Source organism: Prionailurus viverrinus, chromosome E2 (assembly GCF_022837055.1).
Source record: "Prionailurus viverrinus isolate Anna chromosome E2, UM_Priviv_1.0, whole genome shotgun sequence".
Taxonomy (NCBI): domain Eukaryota; kingdom Metazoa; phylum Chordata; class Mammalia; order Carnivora; family Felidae; genus Prionailurus; species Prionailurus viverrinus.
In genome coordinates this window covers 14,923,182-14,949,761 of record NC_062575.1, presented here as the reverse complement: position 1 = coordinate 14,949,761, position 26,580 = coordinate 14,923,182, and the positions used below count along the sequence as shown (strand labels likewise).

Genomic DNA, 26,580 nt, shown 5'->3' with positions numbered 1-26,580 from the left:
GGAATTGTCAGCAGTTTTGGGGTATTCATTGACATCTATGGACCTGCAGTTAATAACTTGTAGGGGTGATGTCCTGCAGTTAAGAACCTCTGAGTGTGATTTTTTTCTTTGTCTTGCCACAGCCTGGTGCCTTTAATGCTCAGTGTCTCCAGTCTTTTGGGACATTTGCAGGGTATGAATTTTTTAAAAGAACAGTTCATGCGTCACGTTTGTATCCTGACTCTGTTCTCTTGTACTTGCCAGCCCCAGGGTCACCACTTGCTCTTGGGCCCTTTGCCTTTGATATTTTGTAGGCCTATTACTATGATAAGGTCAGAAGATTAAACACACTAGAGAGAAGTCATTAAAAAAATATGGAGTCTGGAAAAGCTTAGGAAGCAATCTAATGTGTGCTGTGTATACCAATACCCTGTTTCTCCTCAACTGTTCTCTGTGTGATACTTGGCACTTTCATTTTAGTAGCCTGTTCTTGCTAACAGTCCGATGTGGGGGTTGGAATTGTAATCTCTAAAGGCCCTATAATTTATTTTTTGTTTATTTGTTTGTTTTAAAGGCCCTATAATTTTTGATGTTAGTTTGTTTCTAGCATAATTCTCAGGTGGCATTTGTGTTTTCTGTTATGTTAGATACTGAGACCAACATTAACAGTGAGTCCACATCAACACAGGGAATTTCTGAAGAAAGAGATGTCATGTTGTCACATGGTTTGCAGAAGAGTGTTCTTCAGGGAACCAACTTGCTAGAAACCAGTGAACTGGAGAAACACCAGGAAATCTCCACAGTAAAAAATATTAAAGGAAAGGCTCCAAGAATCCACTGTGCAAGGAAACCCTTCATATGTGAGGAGTGTGGGAAATGCTTCAGTTATTTTTCTTACTTTGTTAGACACCAGAGAATTCACACCGGGGAGAAACCCTTTGAGTGTAATGAGTGTGGAAAAGCCTTTAATGGCAATTCTTCATTAATCCGGCACCAGAGAATCCACACTGGAGAGAAACCCTATCAGTGTGAAGAATGTGGAAGAGCCTTTAATGATAATGCAAATCTGATCAGGCATCAGAGAATCCACAGTGGAGACAGACCCTATCTCTGTGGAGAGTGTGGAAATAGTTTTACCAGTAGTTCTGAGTTTGTTATACATCAGAGAATCCACACTGGGGAGAAACCTTATGAGTGTAATGAGTGTGGAAAAGCTTTTGTTGGTAATTCACCACTGCTTCGACATCAAAAAATCCACACTGGAGAGAAACCCTATGAATGTAATGAATGTGGCAAAAGCTTTGGAAGGACTTCTCATCTTAGCCAACATCAACGTATTCACACAGGGGAAAAGCCTTATTCTTGTAAAATATGTGGGCAGGCCTTCAATTTTCATACGAAACTAACTCGGCACCAGAGAGTCCACAGTATAGAGAAACGCTTTGACTGTGTAGATTGTGGAAAAGGCTTTAGTGCTCAGGAACAATTAAAAAGGCATCTAAGGATCCATATTCAGGAGTCTTCCTCTTTATGTGCTGAGTGTGGAAAAGTCTTCACTAGCAAAAGAAATCTTCTTCAGCATCAAAGAATCCATACTGGCCAGAAACCCTATGAGTGTGTCAAGTATGAAAAAACCTTTAGGACTTCTTCCAAGCTAGGTCATCATGAACATGTCTACCCCGGAGAGAAACCTGTCCTGGACATTTGTCATTTTGGCCTCCCAGAATTTTTCACCCCCTTTTACTGGTAATAGTACACTAAATTTCCTTTTGGATTTCATCTTCCACTCTAGTGGGATGTGTGACACAGGCCTGGCCACAGATTCCTTCCCCTAAGCTATAGTTATTGGTTCAGATGTCAGTAGTTTGCCCACAATGGTCCAGTTAGAGCCCCAGGACTTGGTAAGAATTAATAGGAAGAAATGCTCTTCTTTTTTTCCTTAGTCTTATAGCGGAGAGGAAGTCTTAGATTCTTGTGGAGACAGAATGAAGTTAACAGAGTCAAAGAAGAATCAGAGTTGAAGAGCAATCACCCTGGAATCTTCTGTTTGAACAACTGCGTTAAATCATATCTGAAGCCAGAAATACATCTGGGTTTTTTGATTCCAGTAACCAATACATTTAGCTTTGTTTTTGTTCTGTTTTGTTTCTTTGTTGTTCAAGCAAGTTTAGGGTAGGTTTTCTTTCCTTGCAACAGAGCCTTACCAGCATAACAAAAATCTTCAGGGATAACAAATCTTAAGGAGAGTGTTTTGTGTTCCAGCAGTTCCCGTGATTGTAACAAGAATGGAAAACCCATTGTAATTCAAGAGCATGGGCTATATCAGGACACCAGTATATAGAAGTTCTAGCTATTTGAGGGGCACCTGAGTGGCTCAGTTGGTTGTGTGTCTGACTCTTGATTTCAGCTCAGGTCATGATCTCACAGTTCGTGAGATCAAGTCCCAGGTCAGGTTCTGTGCTGACAGCATGGAGCCTGCTTGGAATTCTCTCTCTCCCTCTCTGTCCCTCCCCTGCTTTGCTTCTCACAATAAATAAAAACTTAAAGTTTTTTTTAGTTATTTAAGCTCTGTGACAAGTTTCACTATTACTACAAAATTATGTCTGCATCAATGAATCCATTCTCAAGATAAATCTTAACTATAAAGCCAAAAGCTTCCACTCTTAAAGCTGTCATTTTGTTTGCTCAGTTTTTATTTGGAATGGACGCTATTCTAGGGATTAAACTGGTAAATGCCAGGCTATTGTAGCTTTAATAGTGTGGCATTTACCAATTTGTCTAGAAGAGCATGCCCACCTTGCCCTTTGATCTGGTTAGTGTGCCAAGGAAAAGCTCTGGTTCTCATATGAAGGGGTGCTGAGGTGTCTAAGAAAACAAAGAGCTGGCCCTTTAGATGATGAATGTAGTCTGCACCCTCTTTTGTCTAGTGCCCTTTTGCTGCCAACCATCGTGGCAGTCACCCTGCCATATTCCAGACTACCTGTTCCCTGAAATTCAGCACCTGGTGGCTTCACCATCTCTTCCTTATTTGGCAGCAGTTTAATGAGCAGTTGTATCATGTCCTTGCACTGACCAATGGGTAATAGGCTGGGGGATCGCTTAACTTAAGAATTGACGTATAATATACATACAGGAAAATGCACAAATCATAGTTGTACAACTTAAAATGTTATAAAGAGCATAGCCTTATAATCAGGAAAGTACATACTAGGACCTGATGTCTCCTTGCACCCCATTCTAGTCATTACTTCTCTCTCATAGTAACCTCTTTTCTGATTTCTACCATCACAATTTTTTACATGAATGGAGTCATCAGGATAGATCCATTCTCAATGCTGCATGGTATTCTGTTACTTGAACATACCACGATTATTGCCTACTGTTGCTAGGCATTTCAGTTATTTCTAGGGGGGGATCATTTTGAGAGCAGATAATTGAAAAGTCACTCAGAATAAAACTGGTGAGAGTAAACAGGCTTTGGGACTTGGTTTCACATGCTGCCATGTGAGCCACAGCTGCCCTTAAGTAAATGATATCACAGCAGTAATACCCTTGGCACTCATCCTATGCCAGGCACTTTCCTAGTCACTGCACACACTTAAACGATTCTCTCAAGTGGGTGTTGTAATTAGCTCCATGTTGCAGTTGAGGAAAAGACTGATTAGGCCACCCAAGGACACAGAGGTAGCAGAGTAGGGCTTCAGACACGGGCAGTCAGTCTGGTTTCAGAGTGCACCTGTGTCCTAGCCATCCCAGTATTCCCCTATAGAGATCGAGTTAAGGTCAGTACCAGAAGAGGGGTTATTTGAGGAGAATGATGGACTCCTTAGAGATGGAAGAGAGTATCAGGAACAAGATCAGGAGTCCTGTGCCTGACTTCACACAGTGAGGGAAAGCATAGATTGAGCTAGAACAGTAAGACGTGTAGTACAGATAGTCTCAATATGGCATACCCAGGAGGCAGAGGACCTGGCTCTTAGGTCCCTCAACCCTCTGAAACGCCATTGGAAAATGGATATTTTCTGTCATGTACCTGAATCAGCTGGCTCCTCTGAGGTGTTTTCAGGTTTGAGATGTGGTGAAAGCCTTAGTGATTAGTCATTTTCAACTTTGTGTACTTAATTATCAAGTAGTTTGCATCCATGGTCCCTGACCCCAGTGCCGTTATCAGAAAGCCTTCTCCGGCTGAGTAACCGCCTTTGAATTAGTTATGGTTAGTGTACTAGTTTCCTATCGCTGTGACAAAATACCACAAATTTAGTGGCATAAAACAAAAGAAACTGAGTTTTGGAGGCCAGAAGTCTGAAATCTGTTTTCTTGGGTTGGAGTCAGGGTGTTGGAAAGGCTGTACTCCCTGGGGAGACTCTGGGACGAGTCTGTGCCTTGTCTCTTCCAGCTTTTGGTGGCTGCCAGCATTCCTTAGCTTGTAGCCACATCACTCCAATCTCTGCTTCTGTCTTACCTCTGTGTGTCTAATCTCCATTGGCTTCTCTTGTGGCATTTAGGACCCACCCAGGTAATCCAAATGACACCAGTAAAAACTGCCTTTTAAAAAAAATGTAATTCTCAGATTTGTATTTTTTTTTAAATATTTGCTTTTGAGAGAGAGAGAGAAATAGAGCATGAGCAGGGGAGGGGCAGAGAGAGAGGGAGGGAGACACAGAATCTGAAGCAGGCTCCAGGCTCTGAGCTGTCAGCACAGAGCCTGACATGGGGCTCGAACTCACGAGCTGTGAGATTATGACCTGAGCCGAAGTCTGATGCTTAACTGACTGAGCCACCCAGGCACCCTTGTATTTTATATTTTTAAAGTGTATTTTTGTTTCTAATGTTTTTTTAATTAAAATAATTTTTAATGTTTATTGTTTTTATTTAAAAAAATTTTTTTTAACATTTATTTATTTTTGAGACAGAGAGAGACAGAGCATGAACGGGGGAGGGTCAGAGAGAGGGAGACACAGAATCTGAAACAGGCTCCAGGCTCTGAGCTGTCAGCACAGAGCCCGACGCGGGGCTCGAACTCACGGACCACAAGATCATGACCTGAGCTGAAGTTGGCTGCTTAACCGACTGAGCCACCCAGGCACCCCTAATGTTTATTGTTTTTAATTTAATGTTTATTTTTGAGAGAGAGAGACACAAGAGTGTGAGTGGGGGAGGAGCAGAGAGAAAGGGAGACATAGAATCTGAAGCAGGCTTCAGGCTCTGAGCTGTCAGCACAGAGCCCGATGCAGGGCTTGAACCAACGAACCCGTGAGATCATGACCTGAGGCAAAGTCAGATGCTTAGCTGAATGAGCCACCCAGCTGCCCCATAATGTTTATTTATTTTTGAGACAGAGAGAGGGAGACAGAGCATGAGCAGGGGAGGGGCAGAGAGATGGGGAGACACAGAATTCAAACCAGGCTCCAGGCTCTGAGCTGTCAGGAGAGAGCCTGATGCCAGGCTCGAACTCACAGACAACGAGATCATGACCTGTGTTGAAGTTGGACCCTTAACCAACTGAGCTACCCAGGCACCCCTCAAATATTTATTTTTAAGTTTTCATTTTAAATTCTAGTTAGTTAACATATAATGTAATGTTGGCTTCAGCAGAATTCAGTGATTCATCACTTAAACACCCAGTGCTTATCACTACAAGTGCCCTTAATACCCATCACCAGTTCAGCCCTTCCCCTCCCCACCTTTCCTCCAGCAACCCTCAGTTTGTTCTGTATAGTTAAGAGTCTCTTACGGTTTGCTTCCCTCTCTCTCTCTTTTTTTTTTTTCCCTTCCCTTATGTTCATCTGTTTTGTTTCTTAAATTCCACATGAGTGAAATCATATGGTATTTGTGTCTTACTGACTTATTTTGTTTATAATACACTCTAGCTCCATCCATGTTGTTGCAAATGGCAAGATTTCATTCTTTTTGATGGCAAAAACTGCCATGTAAAGTAACATTTACAGGTCCAGAAAGTGGGACCTGGTATCTTTGTTTGGCTATTACTCATTTTTTTAAACTTTATTTATTTTGAGAGAGAGAGAGAGCACAATCAGGGGAGGGGCAGAGAGAGGGAGAAAGAGAATCTCAAGCAGGCTCCACACTGTCAGCGTAGATCCCGATATGGGTGCCGATCTCACAAACCATGAGATCGTGACTTGAGCCGAGATGAAGACTGACGCTCAACCAACTGAGCCACCCAGGCACCCCTGGTTGGCTATTACTGAGATCCACAAATAAGGTGGAAGAGGAAAGAAGTTAACATTAATTGAGCAATGCCTGTATTGTATGTACTTTAAGTGAAACAGCATATAGTATTTACAACAACTATGTGCTATTACCCCATTTTTCAGATGAATGGAGTTTCAGAAAAATGAAGTGATTGCCCAGTGTTTCATTGCTAGTCAGGTAAGGAGCCAGAACTCCTCAATATGATTTCTACTAAGTCACAGTGCCTCAAAAGCTGGCTGGTGTTTTGAACTTACTGACTAGGCAGTGTGAAGTTAGCGCACTTGATAACACATAACAAACGTATTTCTTTTTCATTTCCTGCTCACCATCTATATTGCATTTTCAAATAACCTGAATATAAAGGACATTGGGGTTTTAGCAGTTTGCTATTATCCAATGTGGTTTGTAATATAGCCAAACGAGATAATTCAAGGAAAACTACCTTAAGGAACCAGAAGTACCTGGTTTGGCTAGAGATGTAGTCTCTGCTTTTTTATCATCATCACCACCACCATCATCATGTGTGATCTCTTGTTTTTTAACTGAAATATTTAATCACTTGTATTTAATATACTTATTAATTAATATTAGGTTTAAGCCTATCATCTTCATATTTGTTTTCTATTTGTCCTATAGTTCTTCCTCACCACCCCTTCCTGCCTTTTTTTGGATCAATATAATTTTTATGATTTCATTTTATCTCCTTTTGTGGATGTTTAGCTATAATAGTTTTTGTTTTAGGGTTCTTCTAGGATTTAGACTATATATCTTAAACTTAGCACACTCTGCCTTTAATATTATAGCACTTCATGTACAGTATAAAAACCTTATAAAAATGTACTTCCATTACTCCTCTCTTAATCTTTTAAGGTTGCTTGAAATTGTCCCACAGCTCACGAATTATCTGTTCATTTATTATTTAAATTTTTAATTTTGAGATGATTGTAGACTGACATGCAGTTGTAAGAAATAATACTGAGAGATCCTATGTATCTTTTACCCAGTTTCCTCCAAAGGTAACACAACAATCAGGATACTGACATGGGTAAAACTCAACATACTACACACTTCCATATTCACAGGGATCTCTCATTTTGCCTTTCTAGAGCCACTTACAACCCTCTCCCTTATTCCTGGAAGCCACTAACTTATTCTCTATTTCATTTTTAAAAATCACTTTAAGAATGTTATGTAAATGTTACCAGACAGTATATAACATTTTGAGATTGGCTTTTTTGCTCAGAGTAATTCTCTGGAGATGCATTGAGATTTTTGCTACATGTATCAATAATCTGTTCCTTTTTATTGCTGAATATATTCCATAGTATAGATACTCCACAGTTTCTTGAACTACTCACCTATTGAAGGACAGCTGAGCCATCTCTAGTTTTTGGCTATTATGAATAGAGCTGCTATAGATGGACAGTTGTATACAGTTTTTTGTGTGAAAGAAAGTTTTCAGTTGTCTTTTTTTTTTTTTTTTTTTTTGAGAGAGAGACAGAGACAGCATGAGCAGAGAAGGGGCAGAGAGAGAGACTCCCAAGCAGCCTCTGCACTGCTAGCACAGAGCTTGACACAGGGCTCAAACCCAGGAAACTGTGAGATTATGACCTGAGCCAAAACCAAGAGTCAGACGCTTAACCGACTGAAACACCCAAGTGCCCTAAGTTTTCAGTTGTCTTGAATAAATGCCCAGAAGGACAGTTGCTGGGTCATGTGATAACTGCATGTTTATAGTTTCCTAAGAAACTGGCAAACTGCGGGTGCCTGGGCGGCTCAGGCAGTTAACTGTCTGACTGTTGGTTTTGGTTCAGGTGATGATCTCACGGCTTTGTGGGTTTGAGCCCTGTGTCAGGCTGGGTGCTGACAGCGCGGAGCCTGCTTGGGATTCTCTCTCTCCTCTCTCTCTCTGCCCCTCCCCCACTCGCACTGTGTCTGTCCCTCTCTAAATAAATAATTAAGAAACTGAAAAACTGTTTTCCAGGGTGACTGCATCATTTTATTTTACATTTCCACCAGTAACATATGAGTGATTCAGTTGCTCTGCATCCTTGGCGGCATTTGGTGGTGTCACTGTTGTTTTATTTCAGTCATTCTGATAGATGTTTATTGTGTTGTGGTTTAATTTGCATTTCCCTCATGGCTAATGATGTTGAACATCTTTTGTTTATTTGTCATCTGTGTATCTTCTTCAGTGAAGTGTCTTTTCACATATTTTGCCCATTTTCTAATTGGATTGTTTGTTTTATACTGTTAAGTTTTGAGAGTTCTTTATATATTCCGGAAATATATTATCAGGTATGTGCTAGTACTGCTTGGATATGTGGTTTGCACGTATTTTCTCCTACTCAATAGCTTTTCATCCTCCTAACAGGATCTTTTACATAGAAAAATTTTTTTAAATTTTGATGAAGTCTAATTTAGAACTTTTCCTCTTACAGCTAATAAATTTTGTGTTAGGTCTAAGAACTCTTTGCCTAGCCCCAGGCCCTAAAGATTTTCTTTCATTTGTTTATAAACATTTTACATTTACATTTTCACATTAATGTCTGTGATCCATTTTGGGCTTATAAGTTGTGATACTCAGGTTGGGATTCATTTTTTCCCTATGGATGCCCAGTTGCTCTACCACTGCTTTTTGAAAAAGCTATCTTTCCTCTCTTGAATTGCTTATACACTTTTGCAAAAAATAATAAGTTCAGCATAGCTGTATGGGTCTATTTCTGGGTTCTTCATTCTTTTCCATTGATCTATCTATTGTATATTCCTCTGCCAATAACACAGTCTTGATTGTTATAGCTATATAAGACAAAATTGGATAGACCAATTCCTCCCATGTTACTCTCCTTTTTTCAAGCTGTCTTATTCATTCTAGATCCTTTGCCTTTCCATATGGATTTTAAAATAATCTTGTTTATATCTTCAAAAAGTCTGCTGGAATTTTGATAAGAGTTGCATTAAACCTGTATATCAATTTGGGGAGAGCTCACATCTTTCTTATGCTAAATCTTCCTATCTATGAACCTGATATTTATCCCCATTTGTGTAGATCTTCTTTGATTCTTTCATCAGCATTTTGTGGTTGTCAATATTCAAGTGTTGTATATGTTTTGTTAGTGTTCATTTATTTTTTATTTTCTGTGTCTTTTTATTTCCCTTTTTTAACTTTTTAATGTTTATTTATATTTGAGAGAGAGAGAGCACGAGCAGGGGAAGGGCAGAAAGAGAGATGGAGACAGAATCCGAAGCAGGCTCCAGGCTCTGAGCTGTCAGCACAGAGACTGATGAAGGGCTGGAACCCATGAACCATAAGATCATGACCTGAGCCCAAGTTGGATACTCAACTGACTGAGCCACCCAGGCACCCCTTTCTCTGTTTCTTTTTGGATAGTTTTTACTGCTATGACTTCAAGTTCACTATGTTTTTTTAAAAAGTGTTTCCTCCCCCCCCCCCCCATCTAATCTACTCAATTCTGTTCAGTGCATTTTTTAAAAAAAATTTTTAATGTGTATTTGTTTTTGAGACAATGAGACAGAGTGCAAGCAGCGGAGGGGCAGACAGAGGGAGACACAGAATCTGAAGCAGGCTCCAGGCTCTGAGCTGTCAGCCCAGAGCCCAATGCGGGGCTCAAACTCAAACCGTGAGATCATGACCTGAGCTGAAGTCAGACGCTTAACCGACTGAGCCACTCAGGCGCCCCCTGTTTAGTGTATTTTTAAAAATTTATTTGAGAGAGAGAGAGAGAGGGAGACCAGGAGTGTGGGGGAAGAGGGGCAGAGGGAGAGAGAATCTTAAGCCAAGCATGCCAAGCATGCCAAACATGGAGCCTGATGAAGGGCTCAGTCCCACAACCCTGGGATTATGACCTGAACCAAAATCAAGAGTCAGATGCTCAACCAACTGAGCCACCCAGGTGCCCCTCTGTCCAGTGTATTTTTTTTTCCAGTTTATTTATTTTGAGAGAGAAAGAGTGTGTGTGTGTGTACTTGGGGAAGGGGCAGAGAGAGAATCCCAAGCAGGCTCTGCACTGTCAGCACAGAGCCCGATGTGGGGCTCAAACTCACAAACTATGAGATTGTGACCTGAGCTGAAATCAAGAGTCAGACACTTAACCAACTGAGTCAACCCAGATCCCCCTGACTTAGGACATTTCTCTGTTTTCCATGTCTCTATTTAATTTTTCAATCTGCAGATGCCGTTATAATAACCTTTAAATGCCATTGTCTCCAAAATCTATAATGACTATTGCAGCAGTTTTCTAGTTCTTAGATTATGAGTTACTGGTCCAGGTAGGTAGTATTAAACTATGTATTCAGTAATACAGACTATAATTCTAAATTCTTAGGGGACATCCCCACTACCACTCTAAAACCTACAAAAGGACTTCTTTGTTATCTCTTTTTGCTAGTGGGAAGATTTTTTCCCCTAATTTATCCTTTCCTGGGTCCAGGCATTTTAGTGGGTGTATGTGTTTGTGAGAAGCCCTAATTCCTACTTGTTTCATGTGGCCTCCTGAATATTATGAGCCTCCTCAGGTATCAGCCTCCTCAGGTATCAAGATCTTCAAATCTCCACTGTTTCTACTTGTGTTGGCCAAAGCATTCAATGCAGCTAAACTCATTGGTTTTAGTTTCTTGTTCAGGTTTGGTACCTGGGTATACTTTCCTGTGAGCTACGTATAAAATGATGTTATAAATTGTATCTTATCCTAAATTTCTGGATACTAGTTTATATCTTTCACTATATTGCCTTAAATGGAACCTTGCCTGATAACATTTTTTGTCTTAAACTCATTACTATATTAATATAGTTAATGGTATTTTTACTTTAGCTTAACACTTGTCTGGTATATCTTTAACATTCAGTCCTTTTGCATTTTTGTTTTAGTAATATCTTGTGAATATGTAACATTTTTGCCCTAGATAAACCTTAGAATCATCTTCACAAGATCCCAAACAAATCCTATTGTCATTTTATTTGTGTAGGACAATTCCTTCCACTTCTTCTTTTTTTTTTTCAAAATAGTTTGAAATTGGACTTACAGGTCAAGTCAAGATGAATGCCCTTTCTTTGAAAAATTACCTCTGCCTTTTCATTTATACAAGTTTTTATTGTTGTTGTTTTTGTTGGTTTAGTCCCTGAGTATTTAAATTTTTCTTCGTCTATGTCTTAAACATTTATTATTAAGTTTATTCTTAGGTTTTTTTTGGTTTCTTTGTTGCTTTTTTGTTTTTTTTTCTTTTTTTTCTCAACGTGTTTTTTTTTTGTTTTTTTTTTTTTTGGGGGGGGGGGGGACAGAGAGAGAGGGAGACACAGAATCGGAAACAGGCTCCAGGCTCCGAGCCATCAGCCCAGAGCCTGACGCGGGGCTCGAACTCACGGACCGCGAGATCGTGACCTGGCTGAAGTCGGACGCTTAACCGACTGTGCCACCCAGGCGCCCCTCTTTGTTGCTTTTTTGAATAAGACCTCTCCCTGCCCTATTTCTCCACATAGTAGGTTGAGTGGTTTGTTAATTCATAATAAGTAAAGATAATTTTTATAATATTGAAACATTCTTGAACTCTTGAAATGAACCCCAGACTTTGTTGTTTTCCCACAATTTTCAAGAGGAAACGCAGGTAGAACCTTTACTGTGTAATCTTAAAACTAGAAACACCAAAAAATATTTTTTTAACATGAGAAGATTTGTCAGTTTCTCCTGGTGGGCAAGGGAGGAAAGGTTTTAGGGAGGCCCTGGGACTGGAGGGGCAGAGGATACTTAGAGCCGAGCAGAGGGAAACGTGGCTGCAAGCCCAGCCTTCCAGAGCAGCGAAATAGGAGAACCAGCCTAAATTTTTAAGTTTGTTTTTAAGTATGTATGATTTTTCCATCATCCCTTATTCCTAGGGGTATTGGTGAGGCTATGGCTGTGGGTATTGATTTGAAGAACCCAAATCAGTGTGGTTAAACGTGATGAAAACTTATTTCTCACTTATGTATCATCTGAAGTTAAGCAGTCTAGGGCTGGTACAGCAGCTTTATGATACCACCCAGCAGCTATGTCAACCCTAGGAACCACATCCTCATTCACATGGTTCAAGATGCTCACCCCCTTGTCAGCGTTCCACCTAGCTGATGGATACTGGGACAGGAAATGCATGTTCCTTCTATTTAAGGGCATGGCATCACTTTTGCTTATAGTCCATTTATCAGAAGTTGGTCGTGTTGTCACGCTTGGATTTAAAGAGAGCCAGAAAACGTGTTATTTTTTCTGGACTGTCTTTGGCTTGCTATAGATTCTGTTACTATATAAGGGAAGAATAGAGATCAACAGACAAGTGGTTTCTGCTTCTTCAGGCCTTTTGTAACTTGGTGTGTGCCTGTCCTCATACACTTAGGAGTCAGAGCTTCGTGGTTATTTTGGAGGCCTTATTTTCTTATCTGTAAGATGAGTGACTGATTTATGATCTAACATTTGGGCCCAGGACTTCTGTGACACTGTGATCTCCTAATTCCTTCTTATTTCTTCAGTCAAGCCCTCAGTCCTAGCTAAAGGTCTGCTAAAGGAAAACAACAACAAAAACAAAACAAACAAACAAACCACGTAATGCCAAGAACAATGTAATCTCCAGCTATCACTGTGCTGAATCCTGGGACCATTTTTCTATCTGAACAAGAGAAGCCATGAAAGTGCTCATTTTAGGAAAACAGTGATGATCAAGGTCAAGGCAAAACTGAGAAGGGCTCCTGGTCAATGTTATGATTCCAGGCATAATATATATCCCACCTCTAGTGGCACAGAAATGAAGAAGGGTTCTGCTCTGGAGTTGGGGTTGGAGTCTTTGGACGATGTCAACAACAAATGTTTGTTGCATACTTCCTTTGTGCCAGGCCTTGTGCTTTAGCTGAGGATAATGGTGTTGAACAAGATAGATATAGTCCTTGCTTCTTGGAGTGAGCAGAGAAGACAGTTAAATAAACTGGTATCATTAAAAAAGCACACATGTGCCAAGTACGGAGAAATACAGAGTGCTGTGATGGCACATAACTGGCGGGCCTGCCTTATTCTAGGTGCTCAGGGAAGGCTTGCTTTCCAAGGGAAATGGGATTTGAGCAGAGACTTCAAGGAATAGTCAAGATTGGAGAGTAGGAAGGGTATTCTAGGTTTAGGGAGCCCTGTTCAGAAAGTGGGGCTGAAGTTGATAGAGGAGGAAGAATAGGCGTGGTGAGAGGCTGGAGAGGTGGGTGGGGCCTACCACCAGTCACATTACAGTGCTGTAGCATTGCGCGATCAGAACCTAAGGATGGTCCAATCCAGTGGCTTTTAGTGCTGTTCCCCGCCTCCCCCCACCTCCCATTTTGGAATTTTATGGGAGTATTTTTGTTACAGTGTTTGGTGCTGTTTGATGGGAGCCTGGAGAGCCAGGAATCCTGCAATGCACAGAAGGGTTCCACTTATTTGAAATAGTTTTCACATACTTTCAGGACATTCATGTAGGTAAAAACTTTATAAATGACCTGAGTCTAGAAAGTGTTTTCAGCTAGACACAACTAATTTTTTTAAGTTAATTCATTTATTTTGAGAGACAGATTGAGAGAGAGCGCGCGCGCGAGCGTGCACGTGCACAAGTGGGGGAGGGGCAGAGAGAGAGAGAGAGAGAGAGAGAGAGAGAGGGAGAGAGACAGTGTGAGAGAGGTTCCCAAGCAGGCTCGGCACTGCCAGTGACCGGCAAGATCCTGACCTGAGCCAAAGTCAGAGGCTTAACCGACTGAACCACCCAGGTTCCCCTAAACACAACGATTTCTACACAGTTTTAATTAGCATACGTTGATTCTCCAGAAATATAATTACTATACCTATAAAATCAAAAGAACATTGTACTGTTTCACTTAAACTTTACCAAAAAATGTTCACCATTTTGGATCGTACCTTGTGATTTTTGAAACACCAGCGTAAGACAGACAGCATTGTGGCTGTGGCGTTCAGGCACATTCCATGTGAAAAGGCAAATTATCCACCACTTCGTTAGGTCTCCTATAGCAGTCACAAGCATACATTTGCATATTGAAAGGTGTATTTTATCTCCTCTATTAAAGCATAATATTAGTTTTTAAAATGTAGGTTTATATTACCTATGATCTTCTAAGTCATGATCGTAAGTTTCACGACAGGAGAATAAAGCAGTCACTAGGAAATATTTGTTACAAAAAGGCTGCCTTAAGGGCTGTCGGCGTGTGATCGATCCACTGGCCCAGTCTGGAAACTCCCGAATCCGGTAGAACCGGGAGCTTTACTAAGATACAGATCCCCGGCGTCACTGCTGGCCCCCGACTCTTCCCCAGCCCACCTCGAGGAACAACTGCCCTGCTGCTCAGACCTGCAGGACCTGAGCGTAGGGCGCAGGAGCCTCCGACACTAAGACTCAGAGCGCGGAGGCGGGGCCAGAGTGCTACCCACTGGTAGCAACGCTGCTCCTAGAGAGGCTCGGCCGCGGCCTGGTGACGCACTTCCGGCCGCGCCACGAAGCCGCCTGCTGCGAGGTGAGTGTGGGGCTGCAGGCGGCGGGGGCGGTGCCCCGGCGGGTAGCTGTGGGTGCTGTGGGGATGGGCCTCCCGCACTTGCAGGAGTGGGTAGAACGGCGGCCCGCGGTCCTCCTCCGCCCCTCCTCGACTCCCACTTTGGACTTGGTGGCCGAATACGTTCCATCCCGTGGAAGGCGAAGCCGGATTACCGTCACAACCTCGGAGCCCCGAGCATTTAGCATTTTGTTCGGGGAAGATCCTACTGACCTTTTGGGAAGATATGTCCGAGCAGCCAGGGGGTGGAATATTGGCAGGAGTGAAGCGGCTTGAGGTGATCACTAGTGTTTTAACATGTTGAAGTCGTACAGGGGCTCTTACCTATATGCATTTCAAGTATGGACCGTATGCCTCCTGACTCCTAACATAGGGTCGTGAATCAGGGTTCAGTGAGAGCGCAGAAAAAGCAGAGCCCTCCCAGACACCGGGGAGCAGAACCAGCCCGGCCTTTGAAGGGCACTGTCTCCTGGAGCTGTGCGTTCCAAAAGGTAACTTGGCCCTACTCCTGGGCCGTTGGGATGACAATGATCTGGGGATGATTTATAATCACTTATTTGCGAAGTCCTAGAATACACATAAAATAGCCCCAAAATTCCTCATTCATACCTTCATAAGAAGCAATTTTACGAAAACACTATACTACACTAAATTATAGTAATTAACACATGAAATTACACACACACACACACATATATATGTATATATCTATATCTATCTATCTATCTATCTATCTATGTATATATCTCTGGAATGTGGCTCGTAGTGTATGCAGAGGAAAATTTGTGGCCTTAATAGGTTTTAATTGCCAGATAGGGAAGAATGAAATGAGTAAATAAATCATGTATCCTCAAGAAGCATTTGGGCACAGGTTTTTTTTAGCCTTGTAGTATCTAGTTAAAACACTGTTTTCCAAAGTTATTTAGTTCTTTTCTTTCCCACCACTTTAGTGTGGTTATGTTAGTCAATTGTAGTATAGTTAGGCTCATTTGCTGTTGTTTGTATTCCTTTATGGCTCGCCACCCTATCCCATCCTGGTTGGTTGGCTTAATGTCTGTATATTTGGATATGTGAAACATTACCATGGTTATGAGTGTCAGAACAAAAAGGCACACTCAGAGAAGCCTGTCACGCCCTCCTTTCCCCTGCCAATCTCATCTACCCTATTTCCTTCCAGCCTGTTTGCATCACAGGCTCCTTTCACTTCCTACCCATATTTGAGGCAACCATTCTCCTTAGTTTCTGATTTATCCTTCTATTTTTTTTTTTTTTTTGTACAATTGACCAGATACATGTGTATTTTCTTATGCTCCCATTTTTTGGTACACAAAAGGTAGCACTCTACCTTTTGCATTTGCTTGTTTCATTTGAAGATATATTCTGGAAACCACTCCATATCATAGAGATAAGTATCTTTTTAAAAAACGTTATTCATGTATACTGAAGACTGCATCTAGCATGACATTTAAGAAGCATAATGGTAAAATGAGCACCCATGAACACACCACCCCTTTAAGGAGGAGAACATTTCTGCTATTGGTGCATCTCTCTGTGTGCTCCTTCTCAACCCAGCTCCCAACTTCCTACCCCTAGAGGTAACAACTAGAATTTTGTATTAATCGTCATCTTACCTATTTATAAAAATAATTTTATCACACAAAATATGTCTGTAAACATTTTGTTTTTGAGCTTTATGAAAATGGCCTTGTAGTGTCTCTAGTCATCTGGGGCTTGTATAATTCAATTTTTATTTATTTATTTATTTATTAAAAAAATTTTTTTTTTCAATGTTTATTTATTTTTGGGACAGAGAGAGACAGAGCATGAACGGGGGAGGGGCAGAGAGAGAGGGAGATACAGAATCGGAAACAGGCTCCAGGCTCTGAGCCATCAGCCCAGAGCCTGACGCGGGGCTCGAACTCACGGACCGCGAGATCGTGACCTGGCTGAAGTCGGACGCTTAACCGACTGCGCCACCCAGGCGCCCCTCAATTTTTAAAAAAGAAAACATTTTTATTTTTATAATTTTATTTCAGTTAATTTTTTTTTTGAGAGAGAATTCACATGTGTGCAGGGAGGGGCAGAGAGAGACAGACAGAAGAGAGAGAATCCCAAGTAGGCTCCACACCCAGCGCAGAGCCTGATGTGGGGCTTGATCTCACGACTGTGAGATCATGACCTGGGCTGATATCTAAAGTCTGATACTTAACCAACTGAGACACCTAGGTGCCCCTCTTGTAACTCAAGATTATGTTCCTGAAGTCATCTATGTTGTTGTGTGTAATTGTGAGCTGTTCATTTTTGCTGCTGGGTAATGTTCATTTTTTGGTGGGGGTGGGTAATGTTCATTTAAAAAATGATAGGACAGGGGCACCTGGGTGACTCAGTCAGTTGAGCGTCTGACTTCATCTCATGTCATGATCTCATGATTCGTGATTTCGAGCCCCACATTGGGCTCTGTGCTGACAGCTCAGAGCCTGGAGCCTCCTTCGGATTCTGTGTCTCTCTCTCTCTCTCTGCCCTTCCCCCACTCATTCTCTCTCTCTCTCTCTCTCTCTCTCTCTCTCTCTCTCTGTCTTTCAAATGTAAACTAAAAAGATAAAAAATTTTTTTTAAAAAAGATAAGACAGTTTATGTACTCTCAGTGGATATGTAGGTTGTTTCCAGTTTTTTTTAATTAAAATACTGATAATAATTTTGTACATATTTTCTACATATGAGAGTTTCTCTAGGGCATACATTTTTAAATTTAGGCATGAATATTGAATTTCATTAAATTCCTTTGGCATCTGTTGGGATGGAGAGTGTGTTTATTTTTCTTTGATTTATTCATGTGAAAAAGTATACTAATCTGTATCTTGATATTGAGCTTTACTTGCTTTCCTGGGATGATCCCTTTTAGTCATGGCATGTCACTTTAATGAACTACTGGAGTCTATTCCTTTATAGTGGGGATTTTTCTGTGAGTATTCATAAATGAGACTGGTCTGTGGTTTTTACATCAGTATTGTGCTGTCATCATAAAAAGGACTGGGAAACTTATTTTGCTGTTTTTTTCTACAGTTTCAGTACTGTTAGAACTACTCGTTTCTTAAAGACTTGAAAAGATTTGTTCATGATACATGTGGGTTCATTGTTTTGTGAGCATTTGCTCTTTACTGGCTATCTCAGTTTAATTAGGTAAAAGTGATCATGGATTACAGAAAAATATCTACATAACAAAATAAGTAGAGTTGATTTATTAGATTGAAATAGAATTATGTGTTCTTCCATTATAGGATAGGTTTTCTTTTTAAGCATTTGTAGAAATTTTTTTAGGCATTTCAGCTAAAAAAACAAAACAAAAAGCCCCCAAAACTTTGTAAAGCAGAAGTAAATAGATCAGGTTATTTAAACACCATGCAATAAAGCCAAAATTATGAACAGAGAAGAAATTAATAACAAACTATCCTAAACAATTCTGTGGTCAGAGACAAAACACAGTTGCTGACCAGCTATAAAATATAATTAATATAATTAAAACATAAAATAGTTTTTTCAAAACCTCTGGCCTGTGGGTAATAGTGTATTCAGAGGGAAAATTTATGGCCATATAGATTTTAATTGCTAAATAGTAAAGAATAAACATAAATGAATAAATCATGCATCCTCAGGAAGGTAGAAAAAAACCTTTCGCAGTCTAGCTTCCCCCAGAAGCAAAACACAGGACAGAGGTTTCTGTGCAGGCACTTTATTTGGGAATGTATTCCAAGGGCAGAGTGAACAGCAAGGGGAGTAAAACAGAGGAGGGGGAGCCAATACAAGGATGTGTTGTCAGGCTGGCCTGTCTATAGGCCCCTGGCGCTCATTCTTGCAGGATCTTTGAGCAGCCTTGGAATCTCATGGCTGCTAATGTAGGGGACTAAAGGGGAAAATATTTATCCATTGACTTCTATCCCCTATTGGTCAAGGGTGGCCTCACAAGCCTTAACTTGTCTGTGTTTCGGGACGTAGCAGGTATCCACAGGTATCTGCAGATGTCCCACACAGGATGCCAGAAAAGCCTCAGGGCAGGAGCCAGCCACATGTGGTATAGATCCTTGAGGAGGCATTGGTAGGTTGTCCCTGCGCAAAGCTGATCAAAGCCTCTGGAACTGGGCTGAGACCAGAGGATTTGGAGTGGTACATAAAGTACCTCTTACAGAGCTAAAGAAACAAAGAAAGCAGAACATAATGAAGGAAATAGAGGAGTGATGTTCTAAATAAATAGAAAAGCTTATTCTTTAAAAATAAAAGAAAACAACATTCAAATAGACAAATCATTGTTCCACTTGACTTTATTAGTCTGCTCAGGTTCCCGTAACAAAATACAGTAAGTTATTCGGCTTAAACCACAGAGATTTATTTCTCACAGTTCTGGAGGCTGGGAGCCCAAGATTAAGATGCCACACAATTCGGTTCTTGATAAGGGCTCTCCTTGAGTTACAGTTGGCTGTCTTCTCATTGTGTCCTCACATGGTAGAAAATGAACTCTGGTGTCTCTTCTGCTTTTTTATAGGGGCACCAGACCTCTCATATTATGGCTTTGTTTCACCTTATTACCTCATAGGATCTATATCCAAATATAGTCATGTTGGGGGAGAGGACTTCATCATATGAATTTGGGGGGGTGGAGAGACATGTTCCATCCATAACATTAACGAAGGGGAAGGGGTCTAGAAAGCACACATATTCAAAAGAAGTGGGAAAAACAAAGTAGTTCCAGATATGGAAGAAATGGAATGAATCATGAACCAGTGTTTTCCACAGTTCTGCACTAAAGTGAAACCCTAGAAGACATAGATGATTTTTGGGAAAACACAGGTTTTCAAGACTGACTTTGGGAGCAGTAACCAGAAAATAACCAGTCCATGTGTTTTGAATACAATGAACAAGGAGTGCTCGGTCACGGGACCCTAGATAATTGAGTGACCCCTCAGGATGCTGAGGCCCTGGCTTCTTCACTATCAGAGGGCTGGAAAGTATGAGGAGGCAGCATGAGACCTCAAAGGTAAACCTGGGCCATGTGGGAGGCTGGCCTCCCAAGATCTCTACAGAGGTATCAGGGCTCTTGAGAACACTCAGTTATGTAAGGGAATAAGCAGGATGTAGGGGAATAGCTGTCTCCTCCAGCTCCCTGGAGCATGGCCTCTGTGCTGGGGCTGCAGCCGTGCTGGCCTGGCTTCCCTTGCAGTGTAATCGAGGATGATCCTTGTTTAGAGAAAAAGAAGTAAGTCCATGATCTTGGTAATGTTCTATTTCTTGAGCTGAATTGTTGCTTTATTATTCTTTAGGCTCTCTATACATTTTATGTATGCTCTAGTGTATGTGATATGTGTCAGAATTGTAAAACCCTAGGGTTCCTAGGATCAATGTCATCGGTGGGAGGGGTCGTGGGCACTGGATCACCCCCTTCTTGTGGCAGCTCCCGCCTGCATTCCTGTCTGGACACTGGCTGCCTGTGTCTCACATCTCTGAGGGGCTGTGTTGTTCCTGCAGGGGCGGGACTTGCTTCACATCTGTCTCTCTTTTTCCTCAGCTCCAGGCCTTCTCTGAGAGGGAGAGCAGGTAATGGCAGCCATGCTCCTGACAGCCTGGCCCCAGGTGAGCTGTGGGTCCTTCAGCTCTTCCTCTGAGCAGTTTCACATTGAAGAAGGGAAGCTGGTGAGCTTTGTGATGGAAGTTGGAGGGGTTCTCCTCGCTTCCGCCTGGAACTCATGGGAAGAGCGGTGATGTGAAGGGATGGAAGCAGCAGGAGAGCATCCCTGAAGGCAGGGGTGAAGTGTTCTGCGCACTGAGGTTCTTTGCTCCTCTGGTGAATAGGCGACAGGAAGCTGCCCATGGAGGATGCTCCGTGCACGGATGTGAATGGAGGAGGGTAGCACCGGCTTAGGATGTCCAGAGACCAGGGCATAGGTGAAAAGGAGTAGTAGGACCAGGTCAACACAAAGGATGGCTGTGCCTCTAATATGGTGCGGAGACAAGGGTAGTGGGGTCTGGAGAGGGAAAAAACAGGAAGTCCTATGGGACAGGATGTCTCATTGTGTCCTGGAGAGACTTTGAGGGCTTGGGTGCAGGGGCTCAAACTTTAGGTTTCTGATAAAAGCTCTGGACCCTCCCCCTCCCTTAGAAAAATAAGCATGCAAACCAAATTTTCCATACAATTTCAGGGGCTTCACGGACGCCCTGAAGCATATCCATGGACCTCCATGGACTACAGGTTGGGAATAATCATAGTCACAGTAATTCCAGTAGCATTGTTTGCAGTTTGCTTTGCTGCAGGCATAATACTAAGCACTTGCATGGATCGCTCAGTCTTGATTCCTTGCCCTTGACATAGGTGCTGTGTTGTGCTCACTCTGCTACAAAACATAGGAAGGCAAAGGGGAGCAGAGTGCCTTGCCCAAAGTCACACAGCCGTTATTTGATTCTTCTCTGCTCATTCCTGTGACCTGTGCAATCAGTGACGTTAAGGTGGTCAGATTTGTCATGGCTGTGTAGGGAATAATTTTCAGGGTGATTCAAGAGGAAGGTGTTCACTTAGAAAGAATTCCATTGGTCCAGGTGATAATGGGCTTCATCAAGGAAAGTAGTTAAAAAAAAAAAACCCAATTCAAGTAATGCTTAACAAAATCTTTAGGATATGGAGAGTCAGGATTGAGGGTAGAGTAAGAGAGAGGGAGGAGTCAGGAACATTTCCCAGGATTCTAGCTGACGTTTCCTGCACAGATAGTGGAGGGGGTGGGGTGGGGTGGAGTGGGGTTGAATTCAGGAGCCTCCAACTTGCTGGGGTAAAGGGTGGTGGTGGTGGGCAGTGAAGGTATTTAATTTTGTGCAGAGAAGTTCCTTGGCCCATCCAAGGTCACAGATGAGTGACGCTTAGACTCACCCAGTGGTTGGACTATGCTTGTTGATGGGTGGGGGTCAGTAGAATCAAGCAAAATCCTGGCAGAAAGGAATTGAGGGTATATCCCTGCCAGCGTGTCACCCAGGTTATTACAGAAGACTGAGGTGGGCAGGGAGAAAGCGCAACCAGAGGCCGCAGCTGCCCGGAAGGGAGGCATCAATCCTGATGCAGGGCCTGTGCCGGGTGCACGGTGTAGTGATGCAGAGATGAGCAGCTGGAATGGTGGCAGAGCACCTGGCCACTAGGAAGGCTGATCTCCCCTCTTTCCCGAACCCTGGAGAAACAGTGAGTTCTTCGGTAAAGTTGGAAAGGATGAGGCCTGATGGGAGCGTGTAACAAAATCGGGTTTTCAGCAAGACCCATCTGGAAGCAGAATGGGCTGCCGTTCCTGCCTCAGCCAGTCTGGGCAGCACTGAGCTGCTAGAGGTGCTCAGGCAGTTGCACAGCCCCTCGTGGCAGGGTCAGTGACAGGAATCCAGATGGGGGCTGGTTGAGATGGAGGCCATAGCTGTTCTCTGGGGGTGGCTGGATGTTTATGGAGGTAGGGATCAGGGTGGGCATGCTGGTGGGCAAGTCCTGAGCCGTATCTGCCCCTGAAGACATGGCTAGCAGAAAGAATGGAGTTGCTTTGGGGGAACTTGATTATGGGAATTTTTTTCTGTCATCCCAACTTAGGATATCTTTTATAAATGTAAAATATGGCATGAGGTTTCCCTGCCATGAGAGAGGTCAGATAATTCTCCATGGTTTACTTTCCAGGTGCTTTTTCTCAAATCTTTCCCTTTTTTATTAATTTTGTGCTCTTCACAAGCTCCCTCCCCAAGCCCTTATACTGCCCTCTGCCCCTCACCTAGGGCCTGAGCCATGGAACTGGCCCTAGGGCAGCAGGAACCTGTTGTTTCAGAAGTCGGTGACCTTCGAGGACGTGGCTGTGTACTTCACTCAGACGGAATGGAATGGCCTGTCCCCTGCACAGAGGGCCCTGTACAGGGATGTGATGCTGGAGAATTATGGAAATGTGGCCTCCCTGGGTAAGGCCTGTCTCCCCCTGGGACCCAGACTCTGCCAGTTGGGGTTTCCTGGCTTATTGACCCCTGACAGGTTGCAGGTGGGGTCTGTAGAAATCCTTTACTGAGTCGGAACCCCAGGGGTTGAGATTCCTAATCCCCCTTGAGTTAGGGGTTGCTGGAAAGGGTGAATCCCAAGCCTTTATTGGGCCAATATAGGATTTTGCTGGGACTAGTGTGCACTCTTTATCCATCCTCTAGAAGTTGTGGTTTGGATACAGTGTGGGAAAAAGAAACTTACTGTTCCACAGCATTATCTTCACATTCACCCTCATCTGACCTGCATATCTTGGTCTTTTGGGCTCACAGTCCAGGCCATTCCCAACTCCTCCCACACCTTCTCAGGCACTCCCCCCCCCCACCCCCCCCACCGCAACATACGCACATACACTTTCCAAGCCATTCGCCCCTTTCCTGTCGTCTTTAGGCATGGGATCCCCTACAGCTCTTATTTTCCCTTCCCATTGCCAAGACAGTTGGAGAAGAGGCTTAAGAACTCATTTCTGGGAGATTATTCACCTCTCTCTCCTCTTTCTTTCCCCCTAAACAGGATTTTCGCTTCTCAAACCTGCTGTGATATTGCAACTGGAGGGAGCAGGTGAGCTGGGGGACCCATCTCCACTGGTGGCTGGAACAGAAATAGGCTCCCAGGGTGTCTGGACTGGTAAGGGACACACAGCTGCCTTTTATGGGGGAGTTAAACTCTTTAGGAAGAAAACCAACGTTAGCAACATATAAGCATGCCACATTTATGAGCCAGCTGTAGAAAATAAAATTTAAATAATGTTGATGATTTATAGAGATATGTACAGTTGAGACCTGATTATTTTTGCAGTTTGCTGTTTCTTTGTAATTCCAAGAACAGATCTTTTTTTCAAATGCCTTATTCTAATTCTTTTCAGTTCTAATTTTGGAATTCTGCCTTTCTCAGATGAAATGAATGGATTCAGTATTTTGGGGTCCTTGCTACTTTCTAAACATTGTACACTTAATGTGATGGATGGAGAATTAACAGTCTTTTTGTACAGAAAGACAGAATAGCCTGGTGGTTAAAAGTACAGTCTTTGGAGTAGACTTCCCTGAGGTTCAATCCCAACTGCTATTCCTAGTTACAGGATTTCCTAGTTGTGACTTTGAGTAGGTCAGTTATTTGAGTTCTCTAAGATTCAATGTTTTTATCCCTGAAAATGGAATAATAAAATGAGAGAACAGTGCTAGTCTTGTGGGTTGAGGATTACATGAGATAATACATATTAAATGTGTAACTTATAGTGTGTGCTCAGTGAAATATTAGTTTTTATTATTATTATTATTTTTTTTTTGTGGAGAAGACAGCTTAAGCTGTGGGAAATAAGGTGGAAGGAAGTGGTCTCAGTTCAGTGCTTCTCAAATGATGTGCAAATGAATTACCTCTGGGTATCTTGTAAATATGCATATTGTCATTTAGTAAGTCTGGCATGGGGCCAAGAGTCTACATTTCTGTTAATTCTCAGGTTCTGCCAATGTATCTGTTTCCCAGATCCTACTTGAAGTAGCAAGCTTCTCATTGGCTTAAGCAGAGTAGTTGCCAGACGATTTCCCATTTCTTGTGATTTCCTATTTACTTCTCTGCGTTTGTGGTCCATAAGATTCTCTTGTGTCCTTTCAATGAATCCTCTTATTTATTTACTTAAAAACCTTTTTTGTAATGTTTGTTTATTTTAGAGAGAGGGAGAGACAGAGCATGAGTGGGGGAGGGGCAGAGAGAGGGAGACACAGAATCCTGAAGCAGGCTCCAGGCTCGAGCTGTCAGCACAGAGCCCTATGTGGGGCTTGAACTCATGGGCCACGAGATTATGACCTGAGCCGAAGTTAGACACTTAACTGATTAAGCCACTCAGGTGTCCCATGAATCCTTTAAAGATTCAGTGGATTTTTGTTCCTTGTAGTCATTCAACCAGATGATTCCTGACAAAGGAAGACATGTTTTGCAAAATCAAGAGTTTAAAGCGCATTGCATATAATATGGAGGAAGCTCCATATAATCTTGGATCTCCTCAAAGGAGTCTGGATTTCATTCCATAGGCAACAGACAATCCTGAAGTCTTTAAAGTTTTTGAATAACCCATCGTGATCTTAGCTGAGAATGGGAACATCAATCCAATTAGTTTGTGTTTGTTAATTGGAGTGAGGAATCAGATGGCTTTTAGGTAGACAGAAGGGGAAGGCCTAGGGCACAAGGCCCATGTCAGCCGAGTTGATTCTCTGTTAAAAAGCTTTTTCAGAAGGCCCACATAGTGAAATCTGTTTATATCTCATTTGCTACAACTGTGTCTTCTGGTCCCCCTACTGCAGGAGAGGGCAGAAAATAGTTTTTAGCTGTAGTTTTTACTGCTACCTCAAACACATTGGAGGCTGTGCTAGTAAGGAAGAAAGGGAGAATGGATACTGGTTAAGAAACCGGTAGCATCTGTCACACTGTAGGATTTGGCAAATAGAAGGTCACTAGTATAGAAAAATTGGCAAAGAATATAAATGTTTGATCCACATAAGAAGTACAAATTTAAATCAATGAAAAATGTTCACCCTCAATAGAAAGCAATGAAAAAGAAATTAAAACAGATGTTTCACCTAACATACTTGACATAGGCAGGGTGGGTCTGAAGACCCAGAGAGGGTCTGCAGGGCCAGCAAAGATGGTTCTTGGCTTTGAGCAGGATAGAAATCAAGTTGCGAGCCAGGATAAAGTGAAAGCAGAGTTTACTGAATAGCATAAGTGATAGAGTATAGCAGATGAGTGTCTGGGAGACTGAGAAAAGAAAGGAGAGTGAGTCTCTCCTTTGCTCAGGGTCTGGGGTTTCTTTTTTTTTATTATTTTTTTTTTTTTTTAATTTTTTTTTTATTGTTTATTTATTTTTGAGAGAGAGACAGGGCATGAGCAGGGGAGGAACAGAGAGAGAAGGAGACACAGAATCCGAAACAGGCTCCAGGCTCTGAGCTGTTAGCACAGAGCCCGACGCGGGGCTCGAACTCACAAACCATGAGATCATGACCTGAGCCGAAGCCGGACGCTCAACCGACTGAGCCACCCAGGCGCCCCGTTGGTCTGGGGTTTCTATTCAGAATGTACATGGCACCCAGGAACTGGTCAGAACAAAGACAAGTGTCCGGGTGTCCTCCATAATTCACTTATTCCCTGCTGCCAGGGGGTTTTGGCATCAGGTGTCTAGAGTCAGTGGTCTGGAAAACATACATGACAGCCTTGCTTAGTCATTCCATAGATGTTACCACCTGTGCTGGAAGAGTGTAAAAAATCATTAACTTCTGACTCGCACAGGAAGGACATACATCATTTGTTCCATAAGGCATGTACGTGGCCAAAGTGCAGGTCCTAGAAAGAATAGAAGCAGGAACAGAAGCAAGGAGTTTTTCATGGAGTCCCTTCAGTTTTCCTTGCTCATACTGAGAACAATTATAGTAAGGGATGGAGAGAATACACCAAACTGGAATAGACTTCTGGAGGTGAATGTGAATCAGTAGTCTTTCTAGAAAGTACTTTAGCGATACATATCAAAAGCCTTTTAAAAGTTTGTCCTCGATAGCCTGGAAATTCCCTCCTAGGGTGTCCGATAATAATCAGGGATATAAACAAAGATGTACATGCATGGAAGTTCATCATAATTTTATATAATAAAATGTTGGAAATAACCTGAATAATCAGGATAGAGATAATTGATTAAATTAACATGCCTCTTTAGGATGGAATGCTTGGGGCGCCTGGGTGGCGCAGTCGGTTAAGCGTCCGACTTCAGCCAGGTCACGATCTCGCGGTCCGTGAGTTCGAGCCCCGCCTCAGG

General features: G+C 42.4%; 1 protein-coding gene and 1 long non-coding RNA gene across 13 annotated transcripts in view; one reads left to right on the top strand and one right to left on the bottom strand.

Annotated features, from left to right (window-relative positions):
* Positions 1–14,669, bottom strand: part of LOC125152645 (uncharacterized) — a 29,785-nt gene extending 15,116 nt beyond the window's left edge. Inside the window, exons 1-2 of the long non-coding RNA XR_007147255.1 lie at positions 14,309–14,669; positions 14,106–14,210 (exon numbers count right to left, since the gene is read on the bottom strand). This is a non-coding gene — a long non-coding RNA (uncharacterized LOC125152645). The remainder of the gene's footprint in view (positions 1–14,105; positions 14,211–14,308) is intronic.
* ZNF23 (zinc finger protein 23) overlaps positions 1–26,580 on the top strand; it is a 40,487-nt gene that overhangs the window by 9,272 nt on the left and 4,635 nt on the right. For 2 of the 12 annotated variants that reach the window (XR_007147252.1, XM_047834747.1), the window contains exons 1-4: positions 14,727–15,243; positions 20,310–20,374; positions 22,582–22,708; positions 23,295–23,408. Coding sequence is in view for 11 of the 12 variants with exons in the window: in XM_047834747.1 (XP_047690703.1) it covers positions 20,342–20,374; positions 22,582–22,708; positions 23,295–23,408 (274 nt within the window). In the remaining variant the exon portion in view is untranslated. The other 10 variants (XM_047834755.1, XM_047834754.1, XM_047834748.1 and 7 more) reach the window with 9 other exon arrangements.